The sequence below is a fragment of the Lepidochelys kempii genome, chromosome 23 (assembly GCF_965140285.1).
Source record: "Lepidochelys kempii isolate rLepKem1 chromosome 23, rLepKem1.hap1, whole genome shotgun sequence".
NCBI lineage: Eukaryota > Metazoa > Chordata > Testudines > Cheloniidae > Lepidochelys > Lepidochelys kempii.
The window spans coordinates 3,736,142-3,755,363 of record NC_136402.1 but is presented as its reverse complement, the minus strand read 5'-3'; the positions used below and the strand labels follow the sequence as shown (position 1 = coordinate 3,755,363).

The window sequence follows — 19,222 nt, the reverse complement described above, 5'->3', positions numbered from 1 at the left end:
TGATCCTCCTCCTCCAATCCCACGGCCAGGAGCGGGGAGCAGGTTTTTGGAGCATTTTTCGTGCCTGTCTGGGGCTCCCAGGTGCTGCCGTAACACACCTAATAAACATGAACTATTCTTTCTTCTTTTACCCAATGATTCGGTTTCACAATGTGTTTATCTGATGAGGCGACCTGGCAGTTCAGCTGTGGCAAACAGGATGTGACAGCTTGCAGGTATCTGTCCCTGTACCCAGCCCTGGTATCTGAAAGCAGCGTGAGTCACGGCGGCTGTGATCGTACATCCCCTTTAATGATACTTTGCCCTTTCCGCGAGCCTGTGCCCTGAAGATCCCAAAGCCCTGTAACCCCAACAGCTCGTCCTGGGACGTTAGGTCAGAATTATTGACCCCATTCTACAGGTGGGGAGACTGAGGCACAGGGAGATTCAGGCCGTTGCTGAGCCAGGAATGGAACCCAGGAGTCCTGATTTCCCAGCCCCCTGCTGTCACCAGTGGATGCCCAGCTGAGCTTGTCCATGAAAGCTTCCCCCGCAGCTGTGTGGAGAACAGGGCTCTCCACCGTGCCCCCCTCCATAGACCTGATCTCTCCCCACACCCCATTCAGAGACCGGGCAGCTCAGCCCCCTCCCCAGTGCAATGTGGTGTCTCCAGATCTGGACCGGGGCTCCCCAAACACAGGTGCTACACCTTTGCAGCGAGTTGGCGCACACACCCCGGCTTCGCAGGGACCAAAACAGCGGCCCTGGCGTAAGGGGAGCAACCCGCTTTTAGGGCACAGGGGACTCCCGCTCCGGCAGAGCCAGATAATGACAGCCTGTGCAGGGACAGAAGCCCAGCAACCGGCTGTGGAGCTAAATGCGTGAGCAGCGTGGCCTACTGGGTGGAGCGCTGGCCAGGGTTCTAGTCCCAGTTTGCTCAGGCAAGGCTCCCTGCCTCAGTTTCCCCATCTGTAAAACAGGATTAATGGCACTCCTCTGTAAAGAGCTTTGAGATCTAGCAGCGATAAAAGCTAGAGAGGATTATCATGATCAGCAGGGAGGGTAAGCTGCAATAGGGACAGCGCTATGCTCTGTCGGGAATCATTGCATTTAAGACAAGAAGGGACCATTACAACATCTAATCGGCCTCCTTTATAGAGTGGGACCTTTTCAGTTCCCCCCACTTTCCCCTGTCAGGGGCCCAATAACTGGGGTTTGACTCAAGCGTCTCTTCCCGAAACGCAGCCAGAATTGATTTGCCTCTCGGATTGTGCGTGTGTGTCTGTTTTTCTGTGTGTGTCTCTCTCTCTGTGTCATGTTTGTGTTTGTGTATGCATATTTGTCTGTGTGTCCTTGTGTTTGTGTTGTGTGTGTGTGTGTGTCTCTCTCTCTCTCTTTGTGTCCTTGTGTTTCTGTTTGTAAGGGTCTGTTTAGCTGTGTGTGTGTGTGTGGTTTTGTGTCACTCTCGTTGTGCCCTTGTTTGTATATCTCTGTGTGTGTCTGTCTGTCTGTTTAGCTGGAAGTGTGTGTGGCTTTGTGGCAGTGTCTCTGTGTGGGTGTGTGTCCGGTTGTGTGTCGATCTGGGTGGCTGTAGGGCTTCGTGTGAGTCTCTCTTTGGGTGTCTTGCTGCGTGTACCTCTGGGGCTCTCTGTATCTTTTACCTTCCTTGTGGCCGGAGCGGACGTTTGCCCAGTAGCCCAGACCCCGTCTCCCAAACACCCCAAGTGTCTCCATACCGCATGCTGCTGCCCAGCCTGGCAGCCTCAGGGCTAGACCCCAAAACCCTCCTGTTCCCCAGGCCCCCCCTCCAGCAACCGGCGACTCGCCCAGCAGCTGCGGGCAGGGTAGGGGCCTGTGACCCACAGACAGCAGTCCCAGTTCCATCCAGCAGAGGGCAGCAGCGTACCAACCAGCAATAGGCTGGCGCAGTTCAGCAGCACAGTTTCGCCATACAGACGCCCGCTAAAGGGACGCGGCGAGACGTGAGGGCCCGGAAGGACCAGCCGGGCTAAGACTGGGGCTAGGGTTCGTCCGAGACAGGCCGCTGTCTTCCCTTAGCTAAACCGGACGACTGTGCCAGCCAGATCCCCGGCCAGTGTGAAACGGCCTCGCTCCTTTGGATTCAGTGGGCCAGATCCCCAGCTGGATAAATCAAAGTTGTTCCATTTAACTTATTAGTGTTATTTCTTAGGTATATTACAGTAGCACCTAGAAGCCCCAGTGGATATCCAGGTCCCATTGTACCGGGGGAGGGGGAGGCTTGCACTGCACAGCCACAGAGCGAGAGACAGTCTCTGCCCCTGGAGAGCTTCCAATCGAAAGAGGAGGGGAGGGGAAACTGAGGCACCAAGCGGTGACACGACTTGTCACCCAGCAGGCCAGTGGAAGAGCCGGGAAGAGAAGCTAGGTCTGTAGAGTCCCGGCTCAGAGCCCCTCATCCGCCCGTCAGCGGAGCAGCGTCAGTCTACATCAGCTGACGATCCGGCCCCCATGTGTTTTGCTGATGTCCTGAAACTCTGGCGGGGTGGGTGTGAGGGGGGGAGAAACGGAGGAAGCAAGGCCAGACCCCCAATAGCAGCCCATTGATCAGCAACATACAGCACTGGGGACGGGGAACTGGTGCGTTTCCCACCTGCAGCCCCTCTCCTGGGAAGCCGGATCCTCGGGGCTCAGAGCAGCAGCTGCTCCCAGAAGGGCTCCCAGAAAAGCCACCCCTGTCTTTGTCGGTGTTTCAGTGCGATCTGCTGAGCAAGACCCCGTCCCCCCCAGCCCTTTTGTAAAGCCCAAATCCCCGCCACTTTAAAATTACGGCCTCTTCTGCCTACGAAATAAAACCCAGGGAGTGGGAAACCTTCCCTTCAAAGACACTTTCCGCCACATTAGCTGGGAAGAAGGCTGGGGCTGCAGGGGACATGGCTTTATCCGGAAAGAGGTTGGCAGGCCTGGATTTTAGGGGGATGGGGGGGGCATTCATAGTCACAAACCCCCTCCCCTGCTGTTCTAAGGGTTCCTCCCTCCCCATGTGCTTCATATGTAAATCCTTACTCCTGGAGGAGAGATTCCTCCCTGCTGCATTTTCTCCATCCCTTTAAGAGGGGGCCTGAAGTGGAAAGGGAAAAACATTACCTATAAGATTTTTTTATTCCAGAGTCGTCAAAGCTGGGAAAGTCCACGCAGGAGCCTGAAATTCCATTTGTCGTAGGAAAGTCACGACTGCTGGCCCAAGTGGTGGGACAGTGATGCTAGAGACAGTCAAGTATCATAGAATATCAGGCTTGGAAGGGACCTCAGGAGATCATCTAGTCCAACCCCCTGGTCAAAGCAAGACCAAGCCCCAGTTTTTGGCCCAGATCCCTAAATGGCCCCTTCAAGTATTGAACTCACAACCCTGGGTTTAGCAGGCTAATGCTCAAACCACTGAGCTATCCCTCTCCCAAGAAGCGGTATCGTAATTATACCTACAGCCCCGGACCGAGATCAGGTCCTTGTTGTGTCAGGCACTGCACAGAGATGGATCAAAAGCAGGGCCCCTGTTGTGCAGACCCTAACTGAGATCATGGCCCACCTTATGCCGGGCGCTACACAGACCCCAACCGAAATCAGGGCCCTCCTTGTGCGCGGGGCTGCTGTGGTGGCCAGGCTGGGCAGCGGCGAGAGAACCCAGGAGTCCTGACTCCCGGCCCGCCTGGCTCTAACTCCCAGATGTCATTCCCCTTCCAGAGCCCGGGGCAGCCCCTCTGGATTTGGAGGGAACAGGCAGATCAGAGCCGCAGGGGACAGGCGTGGCAGGTTGTTAGACTCATGTGTATTGTGGTAACACACGCAGAGTGGGTCTCCATCCTTCCAGCAGGGGGCAGCGTGCAAGTGCACCGCCCCACCCCCCTCCATACCCCCACACCCATCCCCACGCCCGCCTCCAGCAGGGGTGGACAGAGACAGAAGGTCTCCAGGAGGACACCCCCCCGACACACACCCCCAACCCCAGGTCATAACTCCTCCAGCAGGGCCAGACATGCGCACACACTCCAGGCCTCCAGCAGGGGGCAGCTCTCATTTGCACTGGGGTAACTTAACTGTAGATAACTGGAGCTAACTGCAGTGACTTGGGGGGTCCCTTTAAAGGGGGTCTGATTTGGAAACTTGCCCCCCCCCACTCTGGTAACCAGTCCCCCCCCAAGTCATTAATGCAAAGTGGCTTGCCCCAGGGCCAAGAGAACCCCCAGGGTTTGCTCCTCCGTTGCCCACACCCCAAAGTCGTTCACACCAGTCGCAAGCAGGACAAGCAGACAAAGCCCCTTTCAAACCAGGCAGCCTCCCCTTTGAGCCCCGGACAGATGTTCCGTCTCGGCGGGGGGCCGGCAGAAATCCCATCTCCAGGCCCCTCCCTGCCTCCGTCCACGGGGGTATCTGAGTCTGTCTTCTGCCGCTTCGGCTTTATTCGCCCCCCTGCCCCCGGCTGGCCCCCCCAGAAGCAGAGGAGCTGGGGGCATGCCCGCTGGGCAACTCCCAAGCAGGGAAGGTCAGAACAGTTTTGTCCACTGTTTTCCCGGAGAGTCATTTCAGAAAAATTCAGGGGGAGGGAAATTGGAGGGGGGGGGCAAAGTTGTGTCAGGATCTAAAGCCTGGTCTGGGATTATTGTATTATACCCGTCTCGGGGGGCGGGGAAGGGGAGGCATTTAGGGGCCTATGAAGCTATGAAAAGTCTGGAAGGGCAAACCAAAGTCGGGTGAGGGGGGCAACTGCCCCCCCCTTTGTGCTGTAGCATCTGATGCCCCGGCAGTTTTCTGTTAATTTGGGGGGGCAAAGTTGTCTCAAGTTCGATGGCATTTGGGGGCTTTTTGGAGGGGGGAGGGGGAACGATTCAAACCCATTTTGTCAATGGCCAGAACTCCCGCTTGGATTTTTTTTTTTTAATTGCCTTGATTTCAGATTGTAAAAAAAAAAAAAAAGGACAAATTTGAAATGGTTTCGATTGGCTGGAACCAAAACCAGGAGGGGGCTCACCGGGGTGAGTGTGTGTGTCAGCAGATCAGCTGTGTGTGTGTGTGTTTCAGCAGGAGATCAGTTGTGTGTGTGTGTGTGTGTGTGAGTGTGTGTGTGTGTTTCAGCAGGAGATCAGTTGTGTGTGTGTGAGTGTGTGTGTGTGTTTCAGCAGGAGATCAGTTGTGCGTGTGTGTGAGTGTGTGTGTGTGTTTCAGCAGGAGATCAATTGTGTGTGTGTGTGAGTGTGTGTGTGTGTTTCAGCAGGAGATCAGTTGTGTGTGTGTGTGTGTGTGTGTTTCAGCAGGAGATCAGTTGTGTGTGTGTGTGTGTGTGTGTGTGTGTTTCAGCAGGAGATCAGTTGTGTATGTGTGTGAGTTTCAGCAGGAGATCAGTTGTGTGTGTGTGTGTGAGTGTGTGTGTGTGTTTCAGCAGGAGATCAGTTGTGTGTGTGTGAGTGTGTGTGTGTGTTTCAGCAGGAGATCAGCTGTGTGTGTGTGTGTGTGTGTGTGAGACCCAGGTGACACGTAAGCCACAAGGAGGCTAAAACCTTTGCCATGATGATGATGAAGAAACTCCCCCCTCCCCCCCAGTGACCAAACGTTGGCTTTTTGTCCGAATTTGAGATGAATCCCTCCCCCCCGCCTTCGATTTTTTTGGCAGGCTGGACAAATCCGCTGTCCAGCCAGTTCTCCCCCTGGGCCGAGAGGCAGGGTGTGGGGCTGCCAATGGCTGTGTCCTCCCAGTGCGTTCACCGGTGGGCGTTTCCTGTGTGTCCCACGCCCCGCAGTGCCACGTGGCGCTTCTGTCGCCCTCTAGTGGCGGGTGGCGAATGAGCGCGCCCGCCTGACACAGCTGGGTCGCCTAGCTCCGGCTGCAGAGGGTACGAATCCAGGGGTCCGGGGCGTTACAGGTGCATTACAGGGCAGCACGCTCGGGCCGGGCCCGGGATCCCTGTGCTGTCCCCTCGCCTGGGCTAGTCTGACCTGTAGTCAGTGCCGGCTCCATTGACTCAGTGCGGCACTAGGGGGCGCTGTGCGCAGGGGGTGGTTGGCTCAGTAGGGGGCGCTCTGCCCTGGCAGTCAGGGCTGGCCCCAGTGCGGCACTAGGGGGCGCTGTGCGCAGGGGGTGGTTGGCTCAGTAGGGGGCGCTCTGCCCTGGCAGTCAGGGCTGGCCCCAGTGTGGCGCTAGGGGGCGCTGTGCGCAGGGGGTGGTTGGCTCAGTAGGGGGCGCTCTGCCCTGGCAGTCAGGGCTGGCCCCAGTGTGGCACTAGGGGGCGCTGTGCGCAGGGGGTGGTTGGCTCAGTAGGGGGCGCTCTGCCCTGGCAGTCAGGGCTGGCCCCAGTGCGGCACTAGGGGGCGCTGTGCGCAGGGGGTGGTTGGCTCAGTAGGGGGCGCTCTGCCCTGGCAGTCAGGGCTGGCCCCAGTGTGGCGCTAGGGGGCGCTGTGCGCAGGGGGTGGTTGGCTCAGTAGGGGGCGCTCTGCCCTGGCAGTCAGGGCTGGCCCCAGTGTGGCACTAGGGGGCGCTGTGCGCAGGGGGTGGTTGGCTCAGTAGGGGGCGCTCTGCCCTGGCAGTCAGTAACTGCGGGATCCGATGGGCAGGGCGATGGTACTTCAGAGGGAGGGACAGGACAGCGGGGTGGGGGAAGTTGCCCCTCCCGGAGCCCAGGGGACCCCAGGGTCACGGCTGCAGCCAGTGGGAATAAACAAGATTGGTAGGAAAGGAGGGGGGTCGCACTAGCTCCAGCCTTCCAGTCAGGGCCCGGCTGCAGGCCCCCCTCCCCATCTCACCCCCAGCTGGGAGGGTAATCGATCCCCACTGTGTATGGGGGGGGCGGGCGGAGGGGTCTGCTGATCCTCCCTCCCCCACCCAAGCATAAGCAGGTCTGCAGGAGGTGAGAGGGGAAGAGGTTCTGATTCCCACCCACCCCCTCTACTCTCACCGCAAGGTTCCCCTCCCTGAGCTGGGAATAGAACCCAGGAGACCTGACTCCCAGAACCCCCTGCTCTAGCCCCCTAGAGCCCATTGCCCTGCTTCACCTGGGAATAGAACCCAGGAGTCCTGGCTCTCAAGCCCTGCTCTAACCACTAGACCCCACTCCCCTCCCTGAGGCTGAAGGCGAAAGCCCTGCGCTCCGGGAGTAGCTGGAAGCGGTAGTGGAGGAAGAGATGAAATAGGCGCGCCGTCCCTTTAAAAGAGCCGGGGCCTATGTGTGGCGGTGAGCTCCTGGCCAGCTGTTGGCTATTAGCCAGGCCAGCACATGCCTTCAGTGCTGCTGGGAGGGGGCCCTAGGGACTCGGAGCCTTTGCTGTTGCCTGGGGTGATGAAGAGGGATGGGGGGTGGGGGGAACGGCACCGGGGGATTGGCTCAGAGCCCCAAGGCAAAACCTGGGAGAATCCCAGATCAGCCCCGCCCATGTGGCCCCAATGAAGCGCCCGGGAGACGTGTGGGGTGCGTGTGCCCTTGCAACATCTGACCAGCCGCTGGAGACGGGTGCAGGGAAACTGCCTGGCTGCAGTCCCCTGGGCTCCTCAAGTCCAGACAAGGGAACAGGGCATGCTCGCAGCCCAGAGCTGGGGATGGAACCCAGGCATCCTGGCTTCCACCCCTGCCCCCGCCACCACCAGGCCTGGAAACAGAACCTAGGAGTCCTGATTCCCAGCCCGGCTTCACCGCTGTAACCCACCAGACCCCACTCCCTTCCCAGAGGCAGGGATAGAACCCAGGAGTCCTGGCTCCCAGCCCCCACTCTAACCCACTAGATCCCAACACCCCTCCCAGAGCTGGATACAGAACCCAGGAGTCCTGGCTCAGAGCTGCCCCGTTCCCCCCACCCCTTTTTTTTTCTTTTATCCACTCGCCCACACTCCAACAGAACCCCGGAGCCCTGAGTCCCATGTAGACTCTCCTAATTCAGTTTAGTTTAAACCTGATCCTGACGGAGGATGTGGGGGAGAGGGGGCAGGCGGAGGATGGAAGGAGGAGAATGAGTGGTGGGGGAAGGGAGGACACGGAATCCCCCCTCCGGGGAAACGGGGTGGCGGGAGGGTTATCGGTGCAGGTGCCATGGAGGCAGCAGTTGGCTTGTAGCCGTTGGGCTCTGCGGTCGAGCCGGGAAGCCCTCTGCTCTAATCAGGAAGCGCAGGGGCACGGCTGGCTCTAACTGCTCTGCAGCTCGCCGGGCTCAGAGCCAGAGGCAGAGGGGCTGGGAGCGGGTCCCCCATCCCGCGCACCCACCGGCCCTGGAGCCTTGGCCTGGCCCTGCCACATCTGCCCAACAGCTGGAGACGTGTGCGGGGGAAAAGGCCCCCGGTGGCCTCCAGGACCGGGAGTGAGTCCTGGCACTTGCATGGGTGCTGGAATTAGGGGGGATGCCGCAACCCCTGGCTTGAAGTGCTTTCCATTATCTGCAGGGTTTACAGTTTGGTTCAATGGCTCTCAGCTCCCTCCCTCACTATACACATTGTTCCAGTACCCCTGGGCACTTGTGCCCCGCTGTGCCAATCCTACCATGCTCCAGGGCTGGGAATGCAAATCCTGCAAACAGAGACCTGGCGTGCAGACCTGCCTGCATGGTGGGCGTGCAAATCCTGGCACTAGTGGCCAGGTGTGCAAATCTGCCGGTTGGTGCGCAAATCCTGCCCTGAGAACTGGTGTGCAAATCTGTCTGTGCTGTGGGTGTGCAAATCCTGGCACTAGTGGCCAGTTGTGCAAATCTGCCTGCGCTGTGGGTGTGAAAATCCTGCCCTGGAGAACTGGTGTGCAAATCTGCCTGCACATCCTGGCACCAGTGACCTGGAGTGAAAATTGATCTGCACTGTGGGTGTGCAAATCCTGGTGCTAGTGAGCTGGTGTGCAAATCCTACTATGCTCCATGGCGGGGAACACACATCCTGCCCTAGGGACCTGGTGTGCAAATCCACTTGTACTGTGGGTGGGCAAACCCTGGCACTAATGCCATAGTGTGCAAACGCTACTGTGCTCGGGGCCTGGGAGTGTGCAAATCCCGCTGCAGTTGGTGGCTGAGAGCGCTGCGACTAGCCTTAGCACATTGCACTCGCCGGGCGTGTAAACCCTGGCACTGGGGCACTGGTGTGCAAATCCCACCATGCTCAGGGGCCTGGGCGTGTGGATCCCAAGCGCTGGGGGTGCGCACCTCACGGCCCACAGACCAACCACACGCCAGTGGTGTAAAAACGCAGCACTCCTCTCCCCCCCCCCAAGCGCCCCCAGACTGGACCTGAGCTAAACTGAGCTGCGGATACACCCCCCACGCTCTCACTGCGCACCCTCCGAGGTTGGGTTGGTTCCTCCGGCCCATTTGGGTGCATGTGTGACTATCAGCTCAGCCCAGCTGGCGGCCAACGGGTCGCGGGGGGACGAGCAGGAGAGATAGAGGGACTATGACATGCTGTTTACGTTCGGCCGGCTCTGAGCTCCTCCTGGCCCCTACAGCTTTCTGGGTGCCCAGGAGCCCAGCGGCTGTGCAAGACCCCTGGGTCTTGAGGGGGGGTCACCCCTAGCTAGGAGGCTTGGGTTAGGTGGGCAAGGGAGACAGGGACACTGGGTCCATCTAGCTTGGCACCCCCAACTCCAGACCAATGGGCCCATCAGTCTGGTATCACCCCCTCCCTTCTGCCCCGGCTCCAGCCAGAGGGGCGTCTACTTCACAGTCACTCCCAGGGGACCACCAGCGGGGGAGGGTTATGGGTGGGCAAGCCCACAACAAAAGGATGAAGAACGTCAATGGTGGTAGCGGAGGGTAAAATACCCCGTGGTTAGAGCAAGGCGGGCTGGGATCAGATCTCCTGGGTTCTCCTTCTGGATCTGGGAAGGAAGTTGGGCCAAATAGCTTAAAGCTGCGGGGTAAGTGTGGGTCAGGACTCCTGGGATCTATTCCCAGCTCTGGGAAGCGAGTGGATCTAGAGGTCAGAGCAAGGCTGGGAAGGGAGCCAGGACTCCTGGGTTCTATTCCCAGCTCTGGGAAGGGAGTGGGGGCCAGTGGTTGGAGCAGGAGATCACCTAGACCCTCACAACTTCCCTTCCAGAGCTGGGGATGGAACCCAGGAGTCCTGACTCCCAGAATGCCCTGCTCTAACCACTGGGCCACGCTGCCTCTCAAGACTTTCTTCCCAACTCTGCAGCAGCAGCTGCACCGGGGACGTGGCAGGGCAGGGCTGGGTGCTGTGTGTGACCGTTGCTTGAGCGATTCTACAGCGGCGGGTGCCAGGGAGTCATGGGATAGGAATACCCGAGCTGGCAGCGGTTGGCCAGCAGGGGAAGCGGCAGGGAAGGAAGGGGATGGAGGGGGGAGAAGCTATGTGGAGGGGGAATGTGGGGTCGGTGGCATAGATGGGTTGTAATAAATTATTTTGCCTAGAGACGTTGCCCACCGATGCCAGGGGAGAGGGCACTGGGGTTTGCATCATCAACTGTATTTTAGCTCTTGAGAAAGAGTCTGGGGGGGAGTGTATGCATGTGCACACGCGTGTGCTTTCCCCTCCCAACAGCCCCAGAACTGTGTCCCAGCTGGGAATGGCTTGATGCAGGACGCTCAACCCCGTTCACGCTTTTATAACGTCAGAGAGGCAGGATGGTCCAGGGTTTGGGGTGCCAGTTGGGGACTTAGAAGAGCCAGGTTCAATCAGCTGCTCTGCCACAGACTCTCTCCATGTCCTGAAGCAAGTCACTTAGCAGCGCCGTGCCTCAGTTTCCCCCAGCGGTGCAATGGGGGTAATAGCATGGCTCTGCCACACAGAGAAGATAAAGATGACAGCGACGGGGGCCACCCAGACTCCGGGGCACAGTGGGATACAATTTGCTCCTGCCTTGCCCCATATCCAGTCGCTGGCATGGCTAGCAAGTGGGCACCAAATATGCCTGGCTTTGACCCGGAAGTGTTTTGTGCCCGCTTTGCCCTGGTGTAAATGACTGCGCCGGGATCTGGGGATCAGGCCCGAGATCCAGGAAAGGAGGAGCTGCCAAGGTGTGAAAAAGCCTGAATTACTGGCCCTTGGCAGAGCTAGACTGGAGTCTGGCATTTTTCCATTGCAATTAGATGCCAGTCGCTGGCCAGTGCCCACTGACTCGGGCTCCGGGGCTGTTTAATTGCAGTGTAGGCATTCGGGCTCAGGATGGAGCCCAGGCTTTGGGACCCACCCCCTTCCTGGGGTCCGAGCCCATGCTCCACCCCAAAAAATGTCGACACTGCAATTTTATAGCCCCCCTTGGCCCGCGCCAGCTGACACAGGCCACCCCTGGGCGTTCTCTTGCAGTGTAGATGTACCCAGGGGGTCCAGATTCCCAGCTGGTGTCGATCAGCTGTCGCTCCATTGGAGTCACCGGGCCAGACCCCCAGCTGGGGTAAGCCGGCATGGCATGGACATCAAAGGAGAGACACTGATCTACACCAGCAGGATGACATATTGGGCCCATACAGAGCTCCAAGAGCTTTTGAGGGGTAACGCACAGCTACCCCTCTCTACTGGGGATGTGGGTAGTTAATTTTCCCGGCTACAGCAGAGTGAGAACACACCATCCCCAAGTCCAGGCAGCCCCATCGTGCCGGCTGAAGGAGAATCTCCATCTGCAGTATAGAGGGACTGGCACACAGAAGCACAGCTCTGGTTCCACCCGGTAGAAGGCAACGGTTCACAGACACGCCAGCCAGCTTGCTGCAAGCAGCTTCCCACCCAAAAAGCCTGAAACGCTTTACAAAGAGAGGGACCCACCTCATTTACAGGTGGGGAAACTGAGGCACAGAGTGGGGAAATGACATGGTAAGGGTCACACTCCAGCTCCAGGGAGACAACCCAGGAGTCCTGACTCCCAACCCTCCTGCTCTAACCACTAGACCCCGCTCCCCTCCCAGAGCTGGGGAGAGAACCCAGGAGTCCTGACTCCCAACCCTCCTGCTCTAACCACTAGACCCCGCTCCCCTCCCAGAGCTGGGGAGAGAACCCAGGAGTCCTGACTCCCAACCCTCCTGCTCTAACCACTAGACCCCGCTCCCCTCCCAGAGGTGGGGAGAGAACCCAGGAGTCCTGGCTCCCAGCCCTCCCCTGCTCTAACCACTAGATCCCGCTCCCCTCCCAGAGCTGGGGAGAGAACCCAGGAGTCCTGGCCTCTCGCCTCAGCCTCCCCTTGTGGCTGCAGCCATGCTGGGGAATGCTGCTGCGCGAATCCCCCCCGCTTCCCCCCTCCCAGCTCGCCATAGCCCCGCCCACCCCGCTATCCGCCCCGCCCCTTTCCCGGGGGGCGGGGCCAAAGGGCCGCGCGGGGCTGCAAAAGCTGGCTCTTTAAAAGCCCTCCACGCTGGCCCGGCCCGGCGCAGCCCTGCCGAGAGCCGGAGGAGCCGGGGCGGAGACGATGCCCTCCGATCTGCTGACCCCCTTTGTGGAGCTGGACGATCCTCTGTGCCAGGTGGGGCGGGGAGACCTGGGGGGGGGGGGAGGGATTTGCCACTTGCAGGTCACTCTCTGCGCCTCCCTCCTGTTTTCCCGCCATGCTGCTCCGATGGGCTTTTGTTACCCCCGCCCCCCCCCCCCGGTGCCTGGCCGGGCTGGGGGAGGACAGGCCCCGTGAGAGCCCCGGGCTGCAGAAGATCCAGAAGCAAGAAAGTCGTGTCCGCGCCCCCCCCCCCCCCCCCCCCCCGCAAATAAAGTCTCTGCGGGCTTGCAGCCTGGCCTGGTTCTCCATGTGCTCCTGGCTGCCCTGTGCCGGGCTGGAGGGGGGGGACCTGGCAGGCGACTTGCTCTTCGCAGCTGCTCTTTCCACGGGGGGGGGGGGGGGGAGGATTGGCCCCAGCGAGAGGGGCGGGAAATGGTGCAAAGTTTTGTAAAAAGCCAGGAAGGATTTGCACCTAGGTGTCCAGGCCGCAAGGAGAGATTTACTTGGGGCTGCGTTGGGCAGGGGGTTGGACTAGGTACCTCCTGAGGTCTCTTCCAAGCTAGGAAAAGCTATGATTTCCAGCTGGATGGGTGCTGTTCTTCTCCCCCCCCCCCACCTACCCACCCACACACCCTTCAGTGCAGGGTTTGCAGCTTGGTTCAGTGGCTCGCAGCATCCCCCCCATACCGATTGTCCCTGCACCCCTCCTACCTGTGGCTCCTTGCAGCTGCTCTGAGCTGGGATGGGGTGGGGTGGGGTGGGGTGTGTGTGTGGGGGGGGTCTTTTTCCTCCCCAATCTGCCTGCCGGAGGCTGGGCCCTCAGCGGCTGTGAGCTGGGCCTCACCTCAAATAGGACACCCGCTGGGCATCTGACCCTGGCTTTCAGAGATTCACCCCCACCCCACCCCTTCTGTCTCTCTGGCTTTCCCCTAGCTTCTGAGTTGCAGCAGACCGCCTCCCCCCCACACCCAACCGGACAAAAGGGCCCCTCTGCTCCGAGCAGTTGAGTTTTGTAGCAGCAGGGGTTCTGCTTTATTTGCTGGGGGGCTATAAAACACCCGAGCGCTTTATTAAACGCCCAGTGTGAGACCATCGCGCCCCGTCCAGAGGCTCTGGAACAGAGCCAGGCACTTCAGCGGCGTGGGCCAGGCGTGTGTTTGCTGCAAGGTTTCAAATGGGGAAGCTGGGAAAGTGGGAGCCGCTTTCTCCTCCAGGACACGCTACCACGGCACAAGTGGTTCAGGAGCATGGGAACTGGATGAAGCTGTGGGGCCCCCTTTGTTCAAACCGGCTCCCTGCTGGGGCCCGGGACTAAGCCCAGCTCGGGGGCAAATGGGGCCGACACCCACTGACTTCGATCGGTGCCATGCCTGGAACGGTGAGCTAGCATCTGGCCTCCCCTCTGGACGAAGCCCCGATAGAAGCCAGGTTGTGTACACCCTGCCCCCCCCCCCCAAAAAAAAAGGCCTGGTGCCTGTCTCTGCTGCCTAGCGTGCTCCCTAAAAGGTGGATCTGCTTGTATTACGTGGAATATGGTAGCGGCTAAAGGCCCCTGAAAAGGTCACCGTCTCAGGTCTGTTACACCAGTACATCTCCGGCGGTGGGTGCTCTCCTACTGGAATGTGGGAGTTGCCAAGGTGGTCTAAATCTGAACCAAAATTTAGATCCTGTGTGGATGGGGAAACTGAGGCACCGGGGGGTGACTTGCCCAAGGTCATCCTGGCAGCAGAGCTGAGAATAGAACCCAGGAGTCCTGAGTCCTAGTCTGGCACCCTCCACTCCAGTCACCAGTGGCCCCGCATTAACACTTCATTAGCTAGGAGCACTCGGGGGGGCGTCCCCATGATGTCCAAGCTTCCCACTCACTCTGGACAGGGGAGCAGCTCCTTGGTACCTCTCTAGTCAGTGATCCTTCCCAGCCCCGTACGGTCCTGCAGGCCGCAGACGGAGTAATTGGCTAATTGCATGAGCCGGGCAGTCCAGACGGAGCCCCTGCAGATGTCTGAGCCGGAGGCGTGTGGCTCAGCTCCCTCTCCCAGGGCTTAATCAGCTGGGGCAAGTGTGCCTCGACCTCCTGGTGTGGCTCCCTGGCCGTGGCTTATCGAGCTGTCAGATCCGATCCCTAAACTGTTTGGCTGCTAAGGTCTCTGTGTGGCTGGCTCCCTACCACACCCCAGGGCCTGCTGAGAGCAGCTTCAGGGCAAGAACCCAGATTTCCTCCTCTCCCCGCCCACTCCCCCTCCCCCCGGTTTCAAAACCCCTTGGAAATCCCTGCCAGCAGCTTAGGGGGGCTAGGACACACAGCTGCGCCGTTCTGCTTCCATCCAGCAGAGGGCAGCATGCTCACCTCCTCCCATGCCCTGTGTGGCCCCCCCAATGTCTGTAAAGCACTTTGCTACCAGACATCCCTGCTGTGAAGGGGGGGGAAACACAGGCATGGAGAGGGAGGGAAGCGGCTTGCCTTGTGTGAGTCAGTGCTGGTGGGGAGGCGGGGGGGCACATGGAACCCAGGTGTCCTAATGCTGCTTCCAGGCCTGTGCTCTAACCACTAGATCAGCTGTCCTGCTTCACAGTGCCCCCACTTGCACCTCATCAAGGAAGCATAAACTAGTGGGTGGCACACTTTGGGGGCCTTCTGCCTCCCCCGCCCCAATCAACAGGGTTCTGGCTGCTGATGCTCAGACACTGCTTGAGACTTGGCTTCGTTATTTGCAGCCGGGTGGTCGGCCTGACATGTGGGGCTCGGCCAGGGGCTGTCTGTTCTGTTTTACTGGCGGGGGGGGGGGGGCAGGGTTTCTCCCCTTCAGCTCAGCCTGTTTCTGCTGCTGGCCGTCCCCAGCCTCGCTACGTTGCCTCCTCTAACCGACGCCCCCCCCCCTTCTGCCCTTACAGGCCTTCCTGAGGCTGAACGTGGCGGAGGAGCCTGGCCCCACGGCGAGATGCCTGGGGGGATACCAGCGCACCTTCTCCGCCTGCCCGGCGGCGCCGTCCGGCAGCGCTGAGCCCCTGGAGGAGGCTGCGGGTGCCTCGGGTGCCCTCTGGTCCCTCCACGGCCAGTGGGGCTGGGCCCCAGCGCTGCCCCACACCAGTCTCCAGCGTCTCCCGTTCCGGGCGGAGCGCTCGGCCAGCGTGATCGAGGGCTGCCGGGAGGGGGCGGCCGCCTCGGCCCGCTACAAGACGGAGCTCTGCCGCACCTACGAGGAGAGCGGGGCCTGCAAATACGGGGCCAAGTGCCAGTTTGCCCACGGGGCCGGGGAGCTGCGGACCCTCAGCCGCCACCCCAAGTACAAGACGGAGCTGTGCCGGACGTTCCACACGGCCGGCTTCTGCCCCTACGGCTCCCGCTGCCACTTCATCCACAACGCGGAGGAGCAGCGCCCCCCCTCCTTCTCCCGCAGCGCCTCCCTGTCCCCCCCGCCCTCCGCCTCACTGCCTGTCCCCCTCCGGCCGCCCAGGCCCTGCGGCTGCCGCCACCCCGCCGGGGATCCCCCCTCTTTGGCCTTTCCGGCCACCACCACTCTGGGCCAGGACGGAGCAAGGGGGACCCCGGCTGCCCCCGACGCCTTCGCCTTCCCCGGGCAGCTGTTGCTGCAGAGGAGCCCTTCCTCCGACTCCCTCTCGGATCAGGAGGACTCGGGAGGCAGCAGCGGGTCCGAGTCGCCGGGACTGGGGCCCGGCGGGCGCCGGCTCCCCATCTTCAGTCGCCTGTCCGTCTCCGACTAGCCTGTGTGCAGCGAACCTCCAGCACGGGCCCTGCCCCCCCCCGCCCTTTGCTGGGGCAAATGCTTAAATCGCTGCCTCTCCACCGAGAGGCTGGGACCTGGGGGGGGTGGGGGAGGAGGTACAATATTGGATCAGAGCTGAAGGGGTTAATCGGTTCCAGGGTTCAGTGTGTAGGGGCAAAACCCCCCTCTGGGATCATGTGATCAGTAACCCATGGGCCAGATCTTCTACTTCTGGTATAAATCAGGGCTCATTCCTCTCCTATTGGAGTCTGACCCCCCCTGTATTGCAGAAGGGCAGAGGAGAACTAGGCCTGGGAAGGGGGTGCTTCTCTTCCCCCCGCCCCCACGCCTATCACCATGTGCCTCATACCATTGCTTATACCAGTGTATGCTGCTGCTGGATGGGATGGGGTCGGAGTCTTGCACTGGTGTAAACCACCATGCAAGGAGGAAAAGCCTTTCAGTGGTGAACACAGCCTCGGCTATTCTTGCTTGGGGGGCTGGGGAGGCAGAGGCATCACGAGACCTCCTGATCTCTGCAGCCCGGGTCCGTGGGTGGATTCTGAGTTCAGATCTCCTGACCCAGAGGCCGCTTCTGGAAACTCGGATGCGTGACCTTGTGTCTTCCAAAACAAACCAAAAAAAAGGAAAGTGTTTTTTTTAACACACACAGGCAAGTTCCTGTGATAGGGGATTTTTTGTGTGTGTATGTCTGGGTCTGATTCTGCTGCTCTGCATCGGGTGTAGGTATTTCCACCAGAGCCGGACGCTGCTGTGAGCTGCAGAGCCGGTGAGAATCGGTAGCCCTTTTGAGGAGCCCCTGGTGCCCCCGCCTGTGCGGGAGGGTGGATGTGAAGTGAAACGGACGAGGTGCTGAAACTGAAACTGACCAGCCTCCTGTCTCCCCAGGCCTAGAGCAGAGGCTTCTCACTCCCTCAGGGCAGGCTGCTGGTGGTAGGACGGTTGTAGCTTTATACAGATGATCCGTGACTCTACCCGAGAGCCTTCCGGGTGTCCTGAACAAGCCATGTGGCCTTGCTAGCCTCCCGTTGCAGCTGGCAGGCTCTGAGCCTGCCCACTAGGTGCTACTTTTTCTCAGGCTTAAACACCCAAGTGCTATTGATCTCGGAGGGGTTGGTTGCCACCATGTGTGGCTTGCTGTGACTTAAACTTGCCACGCAAACTCCATGCAGCCTGGCTGGGGCGGCAGGCTGGCTCTCATCTTACCAGCAGGGGGTGCTAGGTTCCAGCAAGGGGAAGTTAAGCATCCCAGGTTGGGAGTCCGTTTGGCAAGTGATTCCTCCTCCTGGGATCTCCTCCCAAGTTCATCCCAACTTGGCTGGCCTGCCAGATTCCTGCCCCCAGCCCCTCTCATCTCCTCCCTAGTGGTCTGGATCCTCAGGGGGGCGGAGGCAGAGTTGCAGGTGGAAGATGGCAGGAAATTACCCAGGACGGGGGCATGTCTGGCAAGCAGGCAGGGCTGGTGTTCACTATACCCACTGTCTGTACCCCAGGCCAGATTTCTCCAGGTCGCTCTGTTCCTGTCTAGGCTCTAAACCAAGGAAGGGACAGACTTTTTCCCATAAATCCTCTGCTCTGAGCTAAGCTGTGCAAACAGCCAAGCTCACAGGCCAAACCTGCCTGTTTGTTTGGGAGCCGAGACCTTCAGCAAAGTTGGCCGGATCTTATGGGCTGAATTGTTTTAGGGTCAGATTCTAAAAACCCAAATAGGCTCCTGAATTATTATTCTTCCTCCCCCACCCCCTCATGTTTCAGATCCATCTGCTATTCTCTGCCCCTCCTCACTGGGCTGGGAATGGAGCAGTGTTTAGACTATATGGTTTAATTTCACAGCCCCACCCTATAGGTAGAAAACAACGGCCTCCCCCCACTCCCCCCTCAGCTCTGCAGCGTCCTCCTGCTGGCTGGCTACTCTCTGTGTCTTTCCCTGTTTAAACCTCTTCAGTTATTTTGAAGACAGCTACTAATCTTTCAAAGGTAGAAGGCTTCCTCTGCTAGGCTAGCGTCGCTGGGCTAGTATCTAAGGCAAAGAGTTTTCAAAGATGCCTTGGGGGTGGATTTGAGAATCCCGCTCCAGTGGGAATAGCTTGTTTTCCATGCAACTGATCAGACCTGTGCATCTAAGGAGGGGGGTGGAAAGTGACAGAATTTCTGCATGTGTGGATGCTCTATTCTGGAATAATTCATGGGCTTCCCAAGCAGAGCAATAGTTGTGGAACAAAATTTGCTCTGAAATGGAGCAGGGAAATAGGGAGTAATTCTGCAAGAGTTATTCCAGTCAATATCCCTTCTCTCCCTCCTCCCCCCCCCCCCCCCGACCAGCCCTTCCTCAAAAATGTAGGTTTGAAAAGCCTTAGTCTGTTTTTTTAAATTATATTTTAAACTATTTATTGTCTTTTAAAAAATCCTATTTCTGATATGGGAACCAAATCTTTTTAGAGGAGCATAAACTTATTTTAGTTTATCCTGCACGCCGAAATTCAGGACCAGCGCCTGCCTTAAGGATCTGACTGTAACCATGCTGAATCTAACTTATTGTGAAATTGGTTTCTTGTTTATTTATAGTGGTTTCACTCTGCTTTTTTATAGATCTATAAAATTAATATAATGGGTGATTATTTTTTTTTATGGATTGTATCTATTTCCTGACTGTAATAAAACTGTCTCTTTTTGTGCATCTGGTGCTCTGCTTAATCTTTAAGGTGAAGGCCGGCTCTGTTTTTTAGCGACTGTTTAGTATCATGGTAGCAACTTACGGAGGAAGAATAATACTAAACTAGGCCCTGATCTTGCACGTGTTTAACTTCAAGCTTCTGGCACTAAGCCCATGTTGAACTTTAAGCAAGAGTGTTGGCTGGTTCAGTGTTTCAAGGGCAGATGTTCAGCAAATCCCTGACTCCTAGGTTCCACTGACTTCACTGAAGCTTAAACAGGTCCTGTGGCACTCTCGGAGCAAAGATGTAAGTAAAGATGGTGAAACTCCCTGTCAGTGTCTGGCGCACCGGGCCTGGGACTTCCAAGACCTGGGCTGTGCTCCTAGTTATGCCCACTGGCCCTGCTGGGCGATCCTCGGGCACGTCAGCTTGCCCCAGTTTCCCCACCTGTCAAATGGAGATGCTGATGCTA

General features: G+C 58.7%; 1 protein-coding gene across 1 annotated transcript; it reads left to right on the top strand.

The window, feature by feature from the left end:
• The first annotated feature begins 12,219 nt into the window (after nucleotides 1–12,219).
• On the top strand, nucleotides 12,220–16,915 carry LOC140902006 (mRNA decay activator protein ZFP36L2-A). The gene is made up of 2 exons (XM_073321566.2): nucleotides 12,220–12,383; nucleotides 15,243–16,915. The coding sequence occupies exons 1-2, from the start codon at nucleotides 12,330–12,332 to the stop codon at nucleotides 16,071–16,073; spliced, it is 885 nt and encodes a 294-aa protein (XP_073177667.1). The 5' UTR covers nucleotides 12,220–12,329; the 3' UTR covers nucleotides 16,074–16,915.
• The last annotated feature ends 2,307 nt before the right edge of the window (nucleotides 16,916–19,222 follow it).